The 22,949-nt window shown below is 40.0% G+C and overlaps 1 protein-coding gene across 2 annotated transcripts in view; it reads left to right on the forward strand.

Moving 5' to 3' along the window:
• LOC126299596 (SCY1-like protein 2) overlaps positions 1-22,949 on the forward strand; it is a gene marked incomplete at its 5' end in the record, with an annotated part of 158,499 nt that overhangs the window by 41,196 nt on the left and 94,354 nt on the right. For both annotated transcript variants that reach the window (XM_049991616.1, XM_049991617.1), the window contains 5 exon segments: positions 2,050-2,194; positions 2,577-2,726; positions 14,636-14,851; positions 15,123-15,239; positions 20,388-20,530. In XM_049991616.1, the coding sequence (XP_049847573.1) occupies positions 2,050-2,194; positions 2,577-2,726; positions 14,636-14,851; positions 15,123-15,239; positions 20,388-20,530 (771 nt within the window).

A 22,949-nucleotide genomic window follows, 5' to 3' on the forward strand; every position in this document is an offset into this window, starting at 1 on the left:
TTATGGTGTAACAGGAAATGCTGCAAAATGGTTCAAATCTTATATCTCTGGCAGGAAACAAAGGGAGTTACTAGGAAACAGACGTGTATTAAGCTATTAGGCATCATCCGACTGGGAACTAATTACATGCGGAGTCCCACAAGGTTCCATCTTAGGGCCTCTCTCTCTCTCTCTCTCTCTCTCTCTCTCTCTCTCTCTCTCTCTCTCTCTCTCTCTCATAAATAAGACATTTTTTTAAATTTTAAATTCTACACATTAGTGCGATATTAGTAAATGAGTGTTTGTAAAATGAGTCTTTCATATGGTGTTCATTAAAAAAAAGTCAGCCATTCCATTTGGGAACTGTGGAAGGTACATTAGCTTATTTGCTTCTACATCCTGGAGGATCTCCTCCCTACAGATCAATTGGAATGAAAGTAAATCTTATCTAATCTGTGTTTGAGGTGAGGGTAGCATGTATTCAGTGCAGAGCATCATATACACTTTTCTAGCTAGAGGAATGTCCACTGAGAAGAGGAGAGGAATATAAAGTTTCTCAGTGGGGATGGGGGTGGCTATATAACATGAAGTCAAAGCTGAAGCAGTCTCTGTGACAAGTTTTGATATTTACCATCCTACAAACATTTCCATTTGGTTACTGTGCATCTTCATTGATGGCAGCTTGTTTTAGTTGCAGTAAACTTTCTTGCTTTCTAGTAATATGTCTAGAATACTAACTGGGTAATTTTCTTGTAGCATATAAAGTAATATTTTCTCTTCAGATTCCTCCAATGTAGACTAGAAGGCTGACATGTTACGTTTTGTTCATGTCAATGCTGGCTGTAATTCCCCATTAGACAGTTTTTATGCTGTTAAGTGTACTAGACTGCTGCTCATGCTCCCAGAGTGCTGGAAGTGGTTGTTTGTCTTGCTACTTTTTGTATGATTTAACCAGGTTTCTGCATATATATCATGTGCTTAAAATATGAATTTGAATGAATTGATGTAGTGATCTGCCTAAGCATTTACAGTGAATTGCTAGTTTGGAACACATGTAAAAAAAAAGGGGGGGGGGGGCAGTTACGCTCACATAATGCTAGGTACAGATATCTGGCTAAAACATGAAATTGGCGGCAGTATAGCAATAGGATACGCTAATGAGAAGTAGATGCAGTATTTTCCACACTAGACAAGAAACCCAAAAACACACACACACACACACACACACACACACACACACACACACACACACACACACACACACACACACACACACACACACACACAGAGAGAGAGAGAGAGAGAGAGAGAGAGAGAGAGAGAGATATTGAAGCAGCATGTTGTTAGATTGTACAAAACTTCGTATGCAGTATGGGAATAAATGTAGTTGGGTCCTTATATGGAGAACTTCAGAGAGAACGTCAGGTAACTAGTAGGTAGAACAACTGAACAAACACTGGATTGCTATTTATGTAGTATAACAGTTTCTGATGGACGGAACTTTCTATGGTATATGGTCTCTGCAATGAAATGGGTGTGTGGGGGAGTTTGCTTGTGAGCTGCTGTTCAGTTTAACACCCATCTGCTGTAGAAACTTAGAACATTTTCTAAGCTCAAACATAAGGAGATGTCGAACAGAATGACCTCCTCCTGTGAAATCATTGTGGATTTTTCCATTCTGAAAGCCGTGGATCCAGGCAGTTGTGCAGTTGCAGCATGTTTTTACTTCGAAAAGCATCTGACTAAGTACAGTACCACAACTTATTAATAAAAGTAAGACTGTATGTGGCATAAAACAAAGTTTGTCATCTGGCTGAGGATTACTGAATAGGCAGGATCTTGGGTGGTGAGTTATTGATAAATGTAGAAGTAACTTCATGTCCCAGGGAAGTGTGTTGGGACCGTTTCTGTTTATGTTGTGTATTAATGATCTGGGAGACTATGTTAATAGTAACTAAAAAGTCTGTATCGAACTTTCGTTGTGGTAAATGTACTGGAATTTTTTCGAGTACATGTATAATATGTGATTGAATTGAAAATTGTGGCTAATAATTTAATATATGTTCTTAGGGAGAGTTTGGCATTCGCTGCAGAACCTGTTTTTACAAGTCTTGCAGAGTTAATAAAGGACTCGGGTACTGCATCTTCAGACCACAATTCTGGTCAGAAGGGTGCGAAATTGTATGAAGTAGAAATTAAACACGGATTGGTGCAGGTAATTTTGTTTTCAGTATTCCTTTGGTTTTTTATTTCCTTTGTAATGTATTTGTCATGACATCATGTTGTACAGAATGATAATTTGACACAAAATACTGCTTTACCTAAACTCAGTGTGATAACATTACTTCATCTGAACAATGTTGAGCGACTTTACCTAATGAAGCACCAGATTGTGAACACTACACACACACACACACACACACACACACACACACACACACACACACACAATGATTGTAGTTTACTGTTCTTTCAGAAAGTGACTGGAATAATGGGTTCAGGAAGAATACCGCACTGTCTCTGAGTTATAAATATTGTTATTTTTCGCGAGATTTCTTTACAAATCAGAACCTGTGTGATACTCATTTGTTTAACAGATTGGAGAAGGACTTGTTTTTCTACACAACACTGTCAAACTGCTGCATGGCAACATCAATCCAGAAACTATTTTGGTGAACCAACAAGGGGCTTGGAAAATTTTTGGCTTTGACTTCTGCATTTTAAATTCAAGTGACCCAGATGCAGAGGTGAGTGACATTTAATTTCTGTAATTATTAATTTGAGTATTTGTGAAAGTTTGGTATGTACTAATTGTGAGATTGTTCTCTGTACATGAATAATCATTATTAATCAGTTGGAATATTTAATGATGATAAATATAAACTTCAAAGAAGAAACTAAGGTATGTGGTGCATTTATGCACTTAATATAATTTGTATATTGATGAACTAAAAAATTAAGTTCATCACATTTATATAATCCAATAAAGGAGTGAACGCCATTTTGTCATGATAATAATAGTGTGTAATATAAATCTATTGCAGTGCATAGGTTAATGAAGAATCAATTTATAGGTTAAGAATTTTCCCTTCTATACTATAGTCTTCTGCAGTTTCATTTTATTCTGCATTGTTACATTATTGCTCACATCTGTATTGGAACAACGATGACAACAACAACAAAAAAGAGAGAAATACTTGGAGGTAAAATATGGAAAGATTAGAAAAACAGATAAATTCAAATGGATTCAACCCAGATGACTGGTCTGATGCGTCGAAGGAACTGTTTTTGAATATAAACTTCATTGTCAATGCAATCTGAAAGGAACATATACTACAATGAAGAACCTCCCATAGATATTTGTTCTAACTCAGCACATGCTCAATATGTCCACCATTTTGTTTCCTAACTTCCTTCAAACGCACAATGAAGTGTTTACTTCGTAGATTCTTACTCAAATTGTGTGCGAGTTACGTATAGGTGGTGTAATTCCGAGTTTTAGTTACTGTAATCGTAAATTCAGGCAGATTGTAGCGCAGTCGTTAGGCATTTGTACAGGTTAGTTCATACATTCTTTGCGTGTTTCCTTTGCATTATCTAGGCATGGACTTGTTTCAGTAACTGTTGTTCAACATTGATTAGAATGTACAGGGACTGTGATTGCTGTGTTCGGATGAGGGCTGAGTTGGCATCCCTTCGCTCACAGCTGCAAGCGGCACTGACTTCGGTCACGCACCTTGAGGCTGTTGCCAATGGGCACCACTGTGGGGAGCCAGACTTGGTATCACGGGGATGTCAACCTCGTCCCTTCTATCCCCAGATCGGTCTGCCACTGTGGTTGCCCTGGTTGCTGCCCGCAGTGGGGCTGAGCCCTCGCCTGTGGTCGATTGGGAGGTCGTTCCAAGGTGTGGCAGGCAGCGAAAGACGTCCCCGGAGGCTGAACAGAAAGCCTCCCCAGTGCGTCTGAGAAACAGGTTTCAGGTACTCTCTCTGGCTGAGCCAGATGCAGCTGCCTGCTCTGTTTCAGAGGATGATTCCCAGCCTTCATGGTCCGGGCAGTCGCAGAGGGTGGGCTTATTGGTAGTTAGGAGCTCCAATATTGGGCGCATAATGGGACCCCTTAGGGATATGACAGCTAAGGAGGGGGAAGAAATTCAGTGTGCACTCCGTGTGCGTTCTGGGTGGAGTCATTCCTGATGTGGAAAGGGTCTTTCCGGATACCATGAAGAGCACAGGGTGCAGCCAGCTGCAGGTGGTGGCACATGTCGGCACTAATGACGTGTGTCACTTTGGATATGAAGAAATTCTCTCTGGATTTCAGCAGCTATCTGATTTGGTGAAGGCTGCCGGTCTTGCTTATGAGATGAAGGCAGAGCTCACTGTCTGCAGCATTTTTGACAGAACTGACTGTGGATCTTTGGTGCAGAGCCGGGTGGAGGGTCTGAATCAGAGGCTCAGACGGTTTTGCGACCGTGTTGGCTGCAGATTCCTTGACTTGCGCCATAAGGTGGTGGGGTTTCGGGTTCCGCTGAATAGGTCAGGAGTTCACTACACTCAGCTGGCGGCTACATGGGTAGCGGAGGCTATGTGGCATTGACTGGGCAGTTTTTTAGATTAGAAGGCCTCGGGAAAGTACGGGGTGGGCTGCAATGTCAAAGGGTGTATGGCAAATACAGGGAGTGCTTGGATCAAGGAACAGTCGGAATTGTAGTTGTAAATTGTTGTAGTTGCGCTGGAAAAGTCCCTGAGCTTCAAGCGCTAATAGAAAGCACAGAAGCTGAAATTGTTATAGGTACAGAAAGCTGGCTAAAGCCTGAAATAAGTTCTGTAGAATTTTTTACAAATTCTCAGACAGTGTTCAGGAAAGATAGATTAGGCAGAATTGGTGCTGGAGTGTTTGTATCTGTCAGTAGTGGTTTATCTTGTAGTGAAGTCGAAGCAGATATTCCCTGAGAATTGGTATGGGTGGAGGTTATACTTAACAGCCGAACTAAGTTGGTAATTGGCTCCTTCTACCGACCCCCAGACTCCGATGATACAGTTGCTGAACAGTTCAGAGAAAATTTGAGTCTCGTAACAAATAAATACCCCACTCATACGGTTATAGTTGGTGGGGACTTCAACCTTCCCCCGATATGTTGGCAAAAATACTTGTTTAAAACCGGTGGTAAATGCTTTCTCCGAAAATTATTTCGAGCAGTTAGTCCACGAACCCACGTGAATTGTAAATGGTTGCGAAAACACACTTGACCTCTTAGCCTTAAACAATCCAGAGCTAATAGAGAGCATCATGACTGATACAGGGATTAGTGATCACAAGGTCGTTGTAGCTAGGCTCAATATCGTTTCTTCAAAATCCACTAGAAACAAACGCAAAATAATTTTATTTAAGAAAGTGGATAAAGTGCCACTAGAAGCCTTCCTAAGAGACAATCTCCATTCCTTCCGAACTGACTATGCAAATGTAGACAAGATGTGGCTCAAATTCAAAGATATAGTAACAACAGCAATTGAGAGATTCATACTTCATAAATTGGTAAGAGAGGGAACTGATCCCCCATGGTACACAAAACAGGTCCGAACGCTGGTACGCTGGTACTGTTACCGATGACTGTGCCGCTAAAGCGGAGTTATTGAACGCAGTTTTCCGAAATTCCTTCACCAGGGAAGACGAATGGAATATTCCAGAATTTGAAACACGGACAGCTGCTAGCATGAATTTCTTAGAAGTAGATACCTTAGGGGTTGCGAAGCAACTCAAATCGCTTGATACGGGCAAGTCTTCAGGTCCAGATTGTATACCCATTAGGTTCCTTTCAGATTATGCTGATACAATAGCTCCCTACTTAGCAATCATATACAACCGCTCTCTCACCGATAGATCTGTACCTACAGATTGGAAAATTGTGCAGGTTGCACCAGTGTTTCAGAAGGGTAGTAGGAGTAATCCATCGAACTACAGACCTATATCATTGACGTCGGTTTGCAGTAGCATTTTGGAGCATATATTGTATTGAAACATTATGAATCACCTTGAAGGGAACGATCTATTGATATGTAATCAGCATGGTTTCAGAAAACATCGTTCCTGTCCAACGCAGCTAGCGCTCTATTCGCACGAAGTAATGGCCGCTATCGACAGGGGATCTCAAGTTGATTCCATGTTTATAGATTTCCGGAAAGCTTTTGACACCATTCCTCACAAGCGACATCTAATCAAGCTGCGGGCCTATGGGTTATCGTCTCAGTTGTGCGACTGGATTCGTGATTTCCTATCAGGAAGGTAGCAGTTCGTAGTAATAGACGGCAAATCATCGAGTAAAACTGAAGTGATATCAGGTGTTCCCCAGGGAAGCGTCCTGGGACCTCTACTGTTCCTGATCTATATAAATGACCTGGGTGACAATCTGAGCAGTTCTCTTAGACTGTTCGCAGATGCTGTAATTTACCGTCTAGTAAGGTCATCCGAAGACCAGTATCAGTTGCAAAGCGATTTAGAAAAGATTGCTGTATGGTGTGTCAGGTGGCAGTTGACGCTAAATAACGAAAAGTGTGAGATGATCCACATGAGTTCCAAAAGAAATCCGTTGGAATTCGATTACTCGATAAATAGTACAGTTCTCAAGGCTGTCAATTCAACTAAGTACCTGGGTGTTAAAATTACGAACAACTTCAGTTGGAAAGACCACATAGATAATATTGTGGGGAAGGTGAGCCAAAGGTTGCGTTTCATTGGCAGGACACTTAGAAGATGCAACAAGTCCACTAAAGAGACAGCTTACACTACACTCGTTCGTCCTCTGTTAGAATATTGCTTCACGGCGTGGGATCCTTACCAGGTGGGATTGACGGAGGACATCGAAAGGGTGCAAAAAAAGGGCAGCTTGTTTTGTATTATCACGTAATAGGGGAGAGAGTGTGGCAGATATGATACGTGAATTGGGATGGAAGTCATTAAAGCAAAGACGTTTTTCGTCACAGCGAGATCTAGTTACGAAATTTTAGTCACGAACTTTCTCTTCCGAATGCAAAAATATTTTGTTGAGCCCAACCTACATAGATAGGAATGATCATCAAAATAAAATAAGAGAAATCTGAGGCCGAACAGAAAGGTTTAGGTGTTCATTTTTCCTGCGCGCTTTTTGGGAGTGGAATGGTAGAGAGATAGTATGATTGTGGTTCGATGAATCCTCTGCAAAGCCTTTAAATGTGAATTGCAGAGTAATCATGTAGATGTAGATGTAGTGATTATCCTACGGCACATGTCTTCTGTAATTTCACTGCAGGGTTGAAGAATAAGTCTTCTGAGCTCCATTAAATCACGTGGATGTTTCGGGAAAATTTCTTCCTTTAAGTACCCCAAAAGAAAAAAGTCACATGGATTGAGGTCTGGATTATTGGGGGCAAATTTTGTCCATCATTGAAGCGACCTGGAAACCTGAGTGAAATGATCTGCATGTCGAAATGCTTGTGTAAAAACTCCAACACAGTGTTTGTAGTATGTGGCCGTGCTCCATCTTGCATTTACCACTGCATGTTGAAGGGCAAGGCAGTAGCAAGAAGCTGTGGAATGAAGATATTGCGAAGCGTGCTCAAATAACGCTCGCTGTTAACAATTTCTTCAAAGAAAAAGGGTCCAATAAGTCCCTGACTGGAAATTGCTGCCCACGCTATAATCCTCACTTTTAAGAATGCGTTGAACAGAGTGTCTGGATATTCCCAGTTGCACTGCTGTCTTTCTACATGATTTCCTGGGACTTCTGTGTACAGCAGCTTGTACTGCTTCAATATTCTCCGGCGAACAAACAGGCTAAGGTCGAGGTCGCTTTGCTTCCAATATTGTTCCTTCCTGTACAAATTTATCATACAACGTGTGGATAGTCTTCTTGCAAGGGACCCATCATGTGTTAAACTGTTGTCGAAAATGCCTCTGAGTCTCAACAAGGCTTTTCGTTTCATGAAAAAGTAACACAATTGCTGATTGTTGCTGTGTCGTCAGTCTTCCATTGTCAGCCATTGCTGCTTACTAGTCTCCTAGCGGCAGTATCATAAACTCATTTGTTTTTCGAAGCTCTGCTGGTTGTGCTGTAGAGATGCCAGCGGGATATCTAATGTGCGTTGTAAATTGTGAAAGAAACAATTGATAACACATTTCGTACCCCACCCTGTAAATGAAAAGAAAGAGTTGGAAGAACTTGAGAAAAAGGAAAGGAGGATTCTCAGGAAAATTGTGGGATCGCAGACAGTTGTTGATGGAACTTGGAAGAATAGGTAAAACAAAGTTGCAGAAGTGCACTGAACAATTGACGGACACAATATGGAAAATGACAGTTGAAATTTTCAGGACACCTAACAAGAATGGACAAGCACTGACTGACTGACTGACTGAAAAACCTTAAATTACATCACATCATTGCAGTCCACCTCTAAGTGAGAAGAGTAGGTCAAAAGAGATGCACAAGAAACTGGTATTAAAGTAGAGGTGATCCAAAACAGGGAAGAGTTCAGAAGCAAAGTCAACAGCTGAAAGTCATTTGCAGCAAAACCAGTAGCAAGGTGATCCACACGTTAAGTTTATGAGGAGGACAGAAAAAAGTGAAAGAATGAAGAAGTTTTGGGATTAGAGGAAAATAAAGGCCAAAGAGCCTGGTTTTCCCAAGTTTCCTTAAACTTTCTTATATGTAAATGCTAGATTGGTTTCTTTGAAAAGGTTACAGGTCATTTATTGCCCCCCATCTGTGACCTGTTAGTTTTTTGCTCTCTAATGCTCTCATTGCCAGTGGCACATTAAATGTGACTCTTCCTTCTAGTGCTACTTTTAATAATATTTAGTCATTAGAATCAACATCTATCATAGAAAATCTTGTAGATGATTGCGGATCTGCTTTTTAGGGGAGGAGATTAGTGTTTAACGTTCTGTCAACAATGAGGTCATTAGAGATGAAGCACAAGCTCAGATCAGGGAAGAATGGAGAAGGAAAGTGGCCATGCCATTTTGAAGGAACTATCCTCGTATTTGCCTTAATTGATTTAGAGAAATCATGGAAAACCTAAATCAGGATGGCCAGATATCGTTTTCAACCGTTGTCCTCCCAAATGTAAGTCAGTGTACTAACTACTGCACTACCGTGCTTGATATCTGCTTTGTAGTCCAATGTTTCAGAGGTAGCTGAGGCATTCACCAGAGAAACACAGAATGTACTGGGTGTCCATTTGAAGTTAACCAGAATAAAAGTATATCATCTCGCTGACTAATGTATGTACATGCAGCCAAGTTATGTAACTACAGAAAGAATCTTAAAAGTTTTGTTTCCTGTTGTCTGCAGTTAAAATGGCAACAGTACAAGAGCAGGATCAATGTGTTTTTTAGCGTAACAGAGTTGCAACCTGTCACATCTGTATGACGACATTTTAGAATCCAGTATGGCTGTCAACTGCCTATGAGGAAAAGCATTTGATTTTTGGAACTATGAAATGATAACCACGGGTAGTCCTTTACATCTCCTGGAAAGCAATGGACCTCCGAAGAACATTTAATTGTATTAAAGGAGCATTTCAATGAAGACTGCATAAATCTGCTCATGCTGCTAGTTTGCAGTTACAGAGCCCATATTCAACAGTGTGTGATGTGTTGTACAAAAGACTGTACCTAAGAATGTAAAAGATTCAAATGATTCACACAGTGCCCAAGAATGTAAAAGATTGAAATGATTCACACAATAAAACCTAATGACAAAGCTGCACATATGAACCAAGCATTAGAAATGCTACAAAGGATTAATGAGTCACATGGCTATCTCCAACATGTGTCCTTTTCTCATGAAGCAACGTCTCATGTTAGTGGAGTTGTAAGCAGATGTAAATGTAGAATACGAGGTGATGAAAATCCACCTCGCATATGATTTGGTGAGGGGGAAACCCCAGAAGTCGAAGTATGGGCCACGTTAATGAGTAACATACTGATCTGGGCGTTATTCTCTTTTCAATGAACAGTGATTGGAGTTTTGTACCCAGATATGTAGGAACAATATGCCCTCCCTCAAGTACCATATCAAACTGTCTTTCAAGAAGACAGAGCTCCACTATCTTTCAGACTCTGCTTCAGGGAACACAATATGGATTGGCAGAGGTTGGCAAATTGCTGGGCCTACTCGGTCTCCAGACTTAACCCCTTTCGATTTTTTGTTGCAGTATTATGTAAAAAACAGTCCACAAGGTTAAGATAAAGTCTTCAGCACCTGAAAGACTGCATAAGTGATGCTACGGTAAGTTACACCAAACATGTTCCAAGCTACATGGGATGAGGTGGAATATTGTCTGGATATTTGTCATGGTATTAGGGGGTCTCATATTGATATCTATTGACAGCATGAGATTCAGGAAGATGTTTTTGAAATATTGTAAGCCATAAACATATAAGATAAATATTTTGTGAGTTATAGTGTGTTTATTTTGGATATCTTCCATTCAGACACTCAGTATTTCAACTGCACTGCATTAAAAAAAAAAATGGATTATTTGCTCACTAGTTCATTATCCTGTAGTTGTAAAATGCCAAAGCCCATTTCTCAGATGTCTGCTGGGCTGCTGGACGAGATTCTCCAGTTTCTTTGTTCAGGAACAACATACTGTGTTCTGACCTTTGACTCTGTTTTTTGCCGCCTCAAGATCAATGATGTGTTGCTGAAGAGCCTGTTTATGAAGCAAAGCTTGTGAGCAAAAGGGCCAGAGAGACAAAACCATTTTCCAGGCATTTTTATCTGCAAACAAAATGAAATAAAAATGTAATGAGTAAGCACCCAAATCACAAAGCAGACTTAATAAATTTATTTTTCTTAGTACAGAATGTAAATAAAACCTATCGAAAGAAGCAAAGTAATAGTATTAAATTTTTAACACGCAGAGCAAAATCAATAAATCCATAAATCCTAGCGAAGTAAATTCACTGTTAGTTTGAATTCTTAAAGATGAGACTGCAGCACTTAATTATGTTGCTGACATAAACATCCCAAAACACACGTCACTGAGTTAAAAAACATAAACAATTCCATCTTGTAGTTATGAATGGGCTAAAAACAAACAAAAAAACCATTAGAAAGATGTCAAAATAAATATCAACATATTATAATGATGTGTTTCAAATGATTCCATCTTATCAGAGGAATAAGAAACTGAAATTGACTACTGATTAGGAAAAGTATTGGATTTGCCACTTTACGTAAGCAGTTACCTCATCTGTATTGTCCATCCCAGCACACAGTTAGGACCGATCCAAACTTCCATATTTCTCAGTGTCTATGTCCCATAGTGCTTGTTCACAAATTGCGTGATTCCTGACAAGGGAGAGCCATTATTTTACTCTCCACATTGCCTTGCTTTGGCATAAAATACAGTAGGACAGTGTCTGTATTTTACTATATCTGTACAGTTAGATGCAGTGTTCCTTTGAACAGCTGTATTAGATAATGAAATGCATTCACAAATTTTTTATACAATTGTATGACAGCTGTATGATTTACTAGTAACATATGAAAATTTGTGCCGGACAAGAACTTTAGCCCAGCTTGCTTCACAGTCTAACCACCATGGCCATCCAAAGATTGAAAGACTTCAGTTGCTTTAAAAGGCTGTAGAATTTCAAACAATGTTATGTTGTAATCAAAAGTGTCTGTTCTAGCCGTGCAGTCATCCATATCTGAAGTGCCAGCAGAGATTTTAGTTAGCCACCTAGAACAGAAAATATGCTGCAGCTGGGACACCTGCTTAAAAAAAAAAAAACCACAGCCATTATAAATTTCTTTAATAATGTGCACAACAAAATAAATTTTGCTGCTGAATACCGGAAAAGCAGGAAAGTAGTAGCATTGATATCCTAGATTTATGCATAGAAAATCACAATAGGCACATTTTTGAGATATATATAGGAAAAAGACAATGCCACACCCCTCCATATCCTCCTGAATTTGCTTAACATATTCATCTGTTGGTCTCCTCCTATGATTTTTACTCATCACACTTTCCTTCAATACTAAGTTCATGACCCCTTGATGTCTTGACTGTGTCCTACCAACTGATCCCTTCTTTTATGCAGGTTGTGCCCCAATTATATTCTTTACCTCCTCATTAGTTACATAATCGACACATCTAATCTTCAGCATTCTTCTGTCAAAATTCTCTTTGAACAGAGAGAACATGGAGAAGGAATTGGACATCATAAAAATGCATTAATTAAGGATGTCCTCAGCACAGTGATAGACAAATTGCAGAGACAAATAGCAAAACAGAAATATATTCCTCACTATATGGGATAAACTAATAACTCAGCAACAGATTGACCACTAAAGGAGACAAAACCAATGCATTTGGTCTTGTCTCAGGGGCAAAGATTGCAGAGGCTGGGGTAACAGTTGGTCTGCTGGCATTGACAGGAGCAAGGCTTCATTAACCAATGATTGGGGGAAGGAGGGCAACAGTTCACATTCCATATGGTCCATTTCAGAAGTCATCAACTTGTCCACTGATCAGAAATGTGTGGAAGGAGAGCTACATTGAGAGCATGAGAAATTCCGCAAGCTGGATTACGTTGCTGTGATTGACTTGATCCCGACTCGACTTGGCTCCTGCATTAACTCATAATGGCACAGTGGAAGGGAAGGCTGCCTGGCTGACCCCACTGGACACCAGGTAGCTGTTTATCATGCATGTATGACTTTGTCACCTGCCAGTTGTCAGGCAGTGGCTTTGCTGCTGCTGTAATTTCATGTGATTCCACAGTCTTAGCAACTTCAGCTAAAGAAGGGTTGGACAAAGCCAATATCCCTAGTTTGCCCCTTGCAGTTGGATGTTAACCAGACGATCATGTCTGTAATTAGTGAGTCCACATATGAGATAGCACATTGGGAACACTCAAACCAACACCTGTGCAGGGGACCTTGGAGGTCAGCCAACCATGCCGTATACAACTGCCTGAGGTGCTTGTGGTGTTGGTTAAACTGTAACATGCCACCACCACATGGTTTTGATGACCTATACACTGTGAGAGCAACAGACACAGTTCCTCGAAGTTATGTTTCTCAGGATTGGTAGAGCACTTGACATTCTGTTTAATATCATACAGTCCTGGATTTCTTCTGGACAGCAACAAGGCAGCCTTATCAACTGAACTGAAAATACACCTCGCCTGGCTGTACAGCAAGAACTAGCCCCTTTTCTTGCAGGCACCTGGCTTGCCACCAGTACGGCATGTTGACGCAACACCGCAAAATTTCATTGTCAACACAAAATATTACTATACTAGCTGACAGTGTCCAGGCTACAAACCCAGGGAGCTGAACCCAGGAAGAGGGAATGAAGCTCACCATGCAAGACAGTCTGTGGGGGAGCAGTGTGTCCAAACACTAAGTAGATATGAGCACAGAACAAACACAATGTGACCGGTGCGTGTGACAGAATAAACTAAGCACATGGAATACAGAGCACAATGTGAGGTGAAGATCAGGTCTGAGATAATTGATGTCCGTGTAAGAACTACTGGGCCAGGCATATTGCTGCCAGCAAGTAAACACGTGGATCAGTGGCTCTTCCCCTGTAATGTTTTGTGCACACACCCCGTAAAAGTGTTCTGCACTGTTCTGCTGCAATACCTACGTCAGCTCATCTGCATCCATCTTCATATCCACTGGTGGTGATACTTAATCATTTAAATTACAACTATATAAAAAACAGGTTAAGTCTGTTGTGAAAGTCCGTGACCATGGTGTTGGCCTGAGTCTATAGAGTTAAGACTTTCTTCGCCACAGCACTAGAAGCCCCCCCCCCCCCCCCCCCCCAGCTGTCTTTTACCCCAGGGAGAGATTACTGATTCTCATTTGCTAGTGGGCGGAGTATATCTGGGGCCATCTTGGGGGGGGGGGGGGGGGGCGGGCGACGACTGGAATGGGGAAAATACTTGCTCGTATCTGATATTGAACTCGAGACCTCCAGGACTAGAGTCCTAGTGCTCTAGCTGCCAGACAACCTCTGTCACATAACTATGGCAAATCCTTAAATATATTCATTTCTTCCTACATTTCACACAATATTTACAACAAAATAGTATAAGAATAGAATGTAAAGCATATTTAATAATTAGGAAGTCAGTTGTGTTAGTTATACCCATGTGATACTTGCATAAACATAACTATTGACGTGTTCTATTATTTAAATAATCAGAGACACAGTTGCAGGCTTTCCAAAAACATTCATTATATCTGATGACGAATGAAATTAAAATTACTAAATTGGGCAGTATGAATTATATGTTTTAAATGCATAGACAAGACTGAATGAATGTATTTTGTATGAAGTGTAATGCAAAAATATTAAAACCCGTGTCAGTTCTTGGACAGGTATTGTGTGTTTCCTGCAGTTCTATATTAGTACCATGATGAGTAATGATTTATGTAATTGCTTAGCAACATGGAACATACGTTAAAAAATGATTCTTTTTATAATATATTGATAACCATTATTCTGTTTTGTCATGTGATCACAGTTTTTCCTTTTCTTCATGTATTGCTTCTTTTCCTCTTAAGTGAATCAGATATTGTAACTCTTAACAGTTTTATGTATTTGGTAATCATAGTGTTCTATATTTTTTCTTTCTTTTTTTTTTCAGCCATTTTGGCCATGTAAAGATTATTCATATAGTCATCACCCTTACACCATACCCAATTTAGATTACTTGGCACCCGAGTATGCTCTAAGTTCTTCATGCTCCCCTGCTAGTGACATATATTCTGTTGGCCAAGTGATAATTTCAGTATATAATAAAGGACAGCCTCTGTTTTCTAACAAAGAAGAATGGCACGTGTTCGAAAAAAGCTGTTCTGAGGTAATTGTGTTTGCTGTATTGTAATTACCTTTGTAAGCTCTCTCTCTACATATATTGGTTTTTAGAAAAGATGAAATTGATGCACATTTTTCTTTCTTGAAATTTATAAAATTAACTTTCAGTGTCCATAGCTGACTGACTAATCAATTAATTAATGAATTACACAATTGACATGCCAATATAAGTTCATTATTCTCAATTTATTGAGTAGAAATAGAAAGAGTTGTTAAAATTGTCTTGCAAAATCCCATGATTTTTTTTTTGGTCTCAGTTAAAACTTCTTTCTGAAGGAAGAATCAGCTTCATACCAGAAGGGATAAGGACATACGTAAAAATGATGCTTAATGTGACTCCAGAAATACGACCGGATGCCTATGAATTTGTGGAGGTAATAATAGTCCCCCAACAATCTTTTTTTAGTATTCTGCTTCAACTGTGGTTTTGATGATGTAGATACTACAATGATCTCTAAAAGGTAAATGACTTGGAGGAAATGTAATGTAGCCACACATGAATGGAGTACTTGATGCTCTGTGTGTAAGGTATTAAGAAAATTTAGTAGAAGGCGTAGACAGTGCACAGCTAGGGACTGATGAAATATATATTCTACAGCAAATTTAGAAAACTTAGTAGCCAAAACTGCCAACATTTGCAGTGTTTTATACCTGAAATCTGAGACTGCTGTCACAGACTGCCATTATGTACAATGAGGGCAGTTTACGGAGATGATTTGCACTCTTTACCAATGAGTACTGAGACAACAGGTTGAGTTAAGCTGAGAGTCAGCTTACCTCGAACTGTTGTCTCCCTCTTCAGAAAGTATCTGTCTAGATGCACACTATTCTCTCTGTTAAAGCTGAAAGTTACTGAGGAAAGTAACAAACTTTCTTTATTTTTTATTTATTTATAACCTTTAATTGTTTTTATGAAAGAGCACTTATTAATTTCTCTCTCTAAAATAACATGTGAAATTAACTGGCCTTAGTTCTCATTTCTTTGAGGAATACCAAACATGTTTGAAAGATATACAGATGGATTCCGCTCATTTAAAAAACCCAAATGCACACACAGCATGTACTCTGCTCTCTTCTTTGAGTAAAAGGATGGTTCCTGTGTGCAGTTTAAGCTTTATTTGTTCAAGGGTGGTCATACACTTTCCAGCCAGACAACTCATGCCAGGAAATTTGTGTTAAAGATAATTACAGCATTCACAGAATATTTGGTTTAAGCCCCCGCATTGTTCCAAACCCAAGAATATTTTTATATTAACTTTGCTTCAGTCAATCAACAAGGCTTCATTCCATGCAAGCCAGATGTTGAAAGAAATTGGGAATACTTTCTGAATATCATTGGTACCTGCAAGAGCCACAACTTGCTACTGGCTGTATCCCACATCTTCAGTAGCTGCCAATAGGGTTACTTTCACATCTCTCAACCTAACTAGTTTACTGAGGTGGGTGGGAGGGGGCTCCCCCATTATCTACCTAACATTGGATTCCCCCCCCCCCCCCTCCCCCCCCCCCCCTCCCTTGCCAGTCCCAGCAAATGAAGCAACTTGTGGAAACTTGCTCAGGCATCTTTTTGATACCAGACAATGCCCCAGCTACAGATAATTTTTCATATCTGTTATGAAGGTGTATGGGGGCAACTAAGTCCTTATTGCTTTGGAGACTGGCCAGTTAGAAGAATATCAGGCCTAGGAAACGAGCCATTTATGCAGTTATTTAAAGCATTACTGGCTTACATGTAATTAATATAGCTTAAACAGTAATACATATTAAAAAAAGAATAAGTGTCAGATGTATTTTTCATATTTACTTTAGTTCAGTGATAGATTACAAATTAATGGCGACAGAAAATATAATTATCCTTCCAAAAAAAGGGTAAAAAATGTAAGGTGAGTTTATTGAGCAGTTTCTTCCTTTTTAGCTTCCAAAATGTTTTGCTCACTCAACAAACATGACATATTTGTAGCAGAATTACAGCAAATTGTGAAACCTTAAGAAGTACATGCACAAAATTACATCAGTGTCATCATATTGGCTCAGCTATTCGTGACAAGAGCTGTTACATTCACTATTGTTTCTTTTGAAATAATTCTAGAAATTGATAACAGAAGGCAGCACCAGTAAGGGACAGGTAGTGAGATGTCCGACATTGTTCTCATACGCAATTAGTCCAGTTTTCAAGTGATAGAAGCCTCGAGCATCAGGAAATTACTGGCCTGACCTATTGAGGTACGTTCTTTTTAACACAAAGTTGTAACCTGAACTATGCTCGGGCTTGGTCTAAAAAGTATGGATGTGAGACATTCACAACCATGTTGCAGTCAGTTACTCACCTTTGACTGCAGACAGACCTACTTGTTCAGATGCATTAGATGATTCCACAGCAACATACACTGAAGAGCCAAAGAAACTGGTACACATACCTAATATTGTGTAGGGCCACCGCAAGCACACAGTAGTGCCGCAACATGATGTGGCATGGACTCGACTAATGTCTGAAGTAGTGCTGGAGGGAATTGACACCATGAATCCTGCAAGACTTTCCATAAATCTGTAAGAGTACGAGGGGGTGGAGATCTCTTCTGAGCAGCACGTTGTAAGACATCACAGATGTGGTCAATAATGTTCATGTCTGTGGAGTTTGGTGGCCTGCGGAAGTCCAAAATAAGGATCAATAGATCTAAAACTGAACAATCTTAATCGAAAAACACTAATGGTGTGTTTTATCAGCCAAGGAAGATAGGTTAAAAGGCTTCTTTGTTTCGTTTGTATGCATGTATTTTTTTGCTTGCTTGCTTGCTTGCTTGCGTGTTGCTTTCTACCAGTGAATAGCAATGGGTGGTAACTTAGGCTAATTATGCTAACTGAGTTCATACACTGAAGCGCCAAAGAAACTGGTATAGGCATTCATATTCAAATATAGATATATCTAAACAGGAAGATTACAGCACAGTTGTTAGATCGGTTATTGCTATGACCATTTCACAAGTTTGCCGTGAATATCAGGAATCCAATTAAACATCAAATCTCCAACATCGCTGTGGCCGGAAAAAGATCCTGCAAGAATGGGACCAACAACTGAAGAGAATCATTCAACGTGACGGAAGTGCAAGCCTTCTGCAGATTGCTGCAGATTTGAATGCTGGGCCATCAACAAGTTTCAGAATGCAAACCATTAAACAAAACATCATTGATACGGGCTTTTGGAGGCAAAGACCCTCTCACATAGCCTTGTAGACTGCACGACACAAAGCTTTATGCCTCGCCTTTGCCCATCAACACTGACATTGATGAATGGAAATGTGTTGCCTGGTCGAGCAAGTCTCATTTCAAATTGTGTTGATAGGATAGACGTGTATGGGTGTGCAGACATCCTCATGAATCCATGGACCCTGCATGTCAGCAGGGGACTGTTCAGCTGGTGGAGGCTCTGTAATGGTGTGGATTGTGTGCAGTTGCAGTGATATGGGACCCCTGATATGTCTAGATACAACTCCTACAGGTGACACGTACTTAAGCATTCTATGTTAAGCATCCTGTCTTAACACCTGCATCCATTCATGTCCATTATGCATTCCCATGGATTTGGGCAATTCCAGCAAGACAACGAGACACCCCACATGTCCAGAATTGCTACAGAGTGCCTCCAGGAACACGCTTCTGAGTTTAAACACTTCCGCTTGCCACCAAGCTGTCCAGACATGAACATTATTGAGCATATCTGGGATGCCTTGCAACATGCTGTTCAGAAGAGACCTCCACCTCCTCGTACTCTTATGAATTTATGGACGGCCCTGGTTTCAATTCCCACCAGCACTACTTCAGACATTGGTGGAGCCCATGCCACGTCGTGTTGCAGCTCTTCTGCGTGCTTGCGGGGGACCTACATGATACTATACATGTGTGCCAGTTTCTTTGGCTCTTTAGTATTGAGGCAGAAACAGGTAGCACTTCTTGTGACATATGTCTTTAATGCTAAGTTTCCAGCACAATACCGTAACAATCGTAAATTTTCACACAGTCAGTAAGGATTAAGTGTGTGAAGAGGACAAACACAGAATATAAGACTGTAGGTACTGTGCACATCATCCAAAGATGTGTGCAATAAAGTCAGCAGGTTAACTGCTGTATGTAAAGTGAGAGCTTTGTTATAGATGCTGAGACTGATAACACTGCTTACTAGTGACTACTGTCACTGATCAAATACAGCAACTTTTAGCTCTTTCCATTGTGGATTCAGAAAGCTACATGCTAATCTCGATAATGTTCGTAAACTGGAAACACCCATAGAAGAGTGTAGGCACTGCAATAAGTATGTACTTTGGCCCTGATGTAGCATATGATACCACTTGTAAGGCCACTGCCCTCTGAGAGTTTGGTGACTGGATTCTGAAGGTACTCTCCTGTTCCTTTCATAATGAGGGATTTTAACTAAATGCTTCCTGACACACTTATCATATCACTGTACTTAGAAAATGCCACTCCTCATGCAAGAACTACTAAGCGAGGTGGCACAGTGGTTAGTACACTAGACTCTCATTTGGGAGGACAGTGGTTCAAACCTATGTCCAGCCATCCTCATTTAGGTTTTTCGTGATTTATGTTAATCGCTTCAGGAAAATGTCGAGATGGTTCCTTCGAAAGGGCATGGCTGATTTCCTTCCCAAATCCGAACTTGTGCTCCACCTCTAATGACGCCGTCATCGACAGGACGTTAAACACTAATCTCCTCCTCATCCTCCTCTTGCAAGAACTTGAGAGTTCCTGTCATACTCCTGCTTCTGTCCCATCCCCTGCCCTGGCCCTTAGTCCACCCCTGGTATGTTATTGTAAATCTTTAACTGGTCGCAGAATTTATAAAGGTAGAAACATTATGTACTAGCCATAATCGTGATATCTAGTGGAAAAAATTTTGTTGTTCTACATAAGTAAGATTCTGTACCAAATGATTCATAGAATTTCTTACAAAACTGCTGAATCCTCATTAAGAGGTTTGAGATTGTACATGTCACTGTTTGAGAGTAAGCAAAGTAATATCAATCGCCTTCACATTCCTCACCACTTCATATCTTAGCATAAAGAAAGATCCCTTCACCATCTTACTGCAAAATTAGTTTTTTTGTAAGGGTAAAAATTATTTTTCTTATCTCTACTTGTGATACAACATGCTGCAGATTATGCAACTGAAACTTGGTTCATGCTGTCTTGGTAATATCACGGAATGACCCTCCTTTGCTGACAACATTACTTCAGTATCCTGTCATGGAGTGTAAATCTACTGTCTGAAGTGTGTCAATGTTGTATTCTGGAGTAGGTTCCATAGTTGAGTGCGAAACACGTCCCACAACAGGTCTGCTATTCTGTGGCAAGAATGGAATTAATTATAAAAACAACGATATAGATTTGAAGTCCAACTTTTTACACTAAGTTACATGACTATGTTATACTGTATATTGTTTATATTATGACATCCAAGTCATACAGTGAATGGTTTTTGTTTTGTTTTCTTTGTTGTGTTTGTTTTGCAGATAAGTTACTTTGAAGATGTCGGCGTGAAAACACTTAAGTACCTCGATTCTTTGTTCCAATGGGACAATCTTCAGAAGTCTCAATTCTACAAAGGGTTGCCCCAAATAATACCTACATTGCCGCATCGTGTATCATTACACAGGTATGTAAGGTGTCTATTTTTTGTGTATGATCTTCTTTTGATCTTTTCACATTTGTAGTAATTTTATGAATCAACCAAAGATAATTACTTGCTTCAATTATGTAAAGTTACTAGGTTAAAGTTTGGTCAGATGTTATTATTGTGAAACTTCCACAGAAGTTGTGGCAGCAGTAAGATACTTCATGTGGTGAAATTCCATCACTGTCCGTCAAAATACCAATCCCCTTGCATCCTAATGCATAAACGCAAGTGTCTGATAAACAACACAATAGCCTGACTATTAGGGAGGCCTTAATGTACCCTTCTGGTTGAAGTTCACCTCATCTCAATGGACACTGCTTTTGCCTGATCTATTAACTGTGTGTCTGGTGTAGAGTCTTGTCCGATCCAGGGCACTGGTACTCTGGGCAGTGGTTATCATCCCAGGTAGCTGTTGCTGTGGTGTAGTCGTCATGAAAATTACCATCTCATTTGACAGCAACAAAATTTTCAGCATGAAGAATTTACAACCCCTTGGTGTCCCCCTACCCCTCTATTGAGCAACAATGTGGGAACAATACCATAAGAGAAGGGAGCAAAACAATTTCCCAAGTATTTTGTGTGCTATAGAACTGACAGAGGATTCCTTACTGCAGCTAAATTGCTGCTCTTTGTTGAAGACATTGGAGAAGAGTTTGATAAGTTGTAACTGGTGAAAAGAGAAGAATAATTCAACAATTCTGACACTTTCTGTCTACTCTCCATGTGGGGTCTCTACCAGTTTTGTGGTACTTTGGTTCACTCGAGCCTGCCACAATCTTTCACAAACCATGGACATCCTTACAACATTTGTACACAGGTTACACTGCATGTCTGATAGAGACAGCCTTGAAAAGGAGCTAGAACACCTACAGTCTATGCTCAAATGTTATGGATATTTTGTACATCAGATAAGCATAACTTGAAGGAGGAAAAAATGTGATCACTCAAAAGATCAAGAGGAGGAGAAGCTGTTTAAAGTCCAAAATGGCGTCTGTTTTATTCATTTGCTTGTATTTAAACTTTCAAAAGTGATTGTTCTGTTGAAAGCAACAGCATTTTTCCATCAGTGAAATGAATTTGTGTCCAATTTAAGGTGTTTCTGGGCATTATTTGTCTTTTTTTCACTCAATTCGATGATTACAAAATCTGCACACTATTAATTTAGGTCTTTTAGGGCATTCACAGCGGTGTGGCCCAAGCCGGACAATGCTACAGATAGAACTGACAAGGCTCTTAGCATAGAAGTAGAACCATACGTACAGTAACTATTTTAACATTAGAGGAAGAATTACCCCAGGCCGCGGTGGTCTCGCGGTTCTAGGCGCGCAGTCCAGAACTGTGCTACTGCTACAGCGCAGGTTCGAATCCTGCCTCGGGCATGGATGTGTGTGATGTCCTTAGGTTAGTTAGGTTTAAGTAGTTCTAAGTTCTAGGGGACTAATGACCACAGCAGTTGAGTCCCATAGTGCTCAGAGCCATTTGAAGAATTATCTGAAGACCTGCTCTTCTTGGTTTGGTAAAGGGTGATCTGGGTTTGTGGAAGTCTGGTGTTTAGAGAATACCATGCCAGTGTGACAAAGCCTAAATTGATCACCAGTGTGACAAAGCCTAAATTGATCAGACTACATGCACAGTATGTGCATCTTCACTGCAACACGTGTTTTGCAGCTCAGTAAGTTGGCCGTAGCCAAGCATTGTATCTTCTCAGGACACTCTATAACTTACTCTGCCACAGAAATCTTGATCCCAATGAGTTTCTTTTGGAATTGAATTATTGAGGACTCTGTGGAATACTTACTCAGCTGTGGTGATGGTTTTTATCTGGATAAGATGCATGATCCAGTGATTTCTTTAATATCTTCAGAAATAAAACTAATCACTCTTGTAGTGAAAACTTTATTATGTTGACACATGAATTTTTAACTCCAGGGGCCTGCAGTATACACAGTGTGAGCAAGCAATGTCACAATTATGCATCTCCCTGCCCACTTTAGATGGATTGATATTCAAAGAGAGCACTAAACTCGACAGATGGTGCTCATGCATGCGCCTTCACAACAATTTTTGACGTAAGCTTAGTAAAGTGTACCAGCAATCTCCAGTGTAAAATACTTATCTGAAGATTGCTGAATGATTGTCAGCCGAATTATCGTGGGAATATGTCAACATCATCTGGCTGCAATCCTGAAACATCAGGCAATACTCATTAAACTAGGAAAATTTCAAGAATCACTATAATATTTTACATGAGGTGGTGAAGTTCATTGTATACTGATGCTAAGGGATCGGAAAATTTAGCGTCTATTTTTGGCAAAATTTGCATGTATTTTTTGCAAAATTTGCATGTATTTTTTGCAAAATTTATGTCCGTTTTTGTTTAAATTCGCATCTGTGTTTT

The sequence above is a fragment of the Schistocerca gregaria genome, chromosome X, assembly GCF_023897955.1.
Source record: "Schistocerca gregaria isolate iqSchGreg1 chromosome X, iqSchGreg1.2, whole genome shotgun sequence".
Lineage (NCBI taxonomy): Eukaryota > Metazoa > Arthropoda > Insecta > Orthoptera > Acrididae > Schistocerca > Schistocerca gregaria.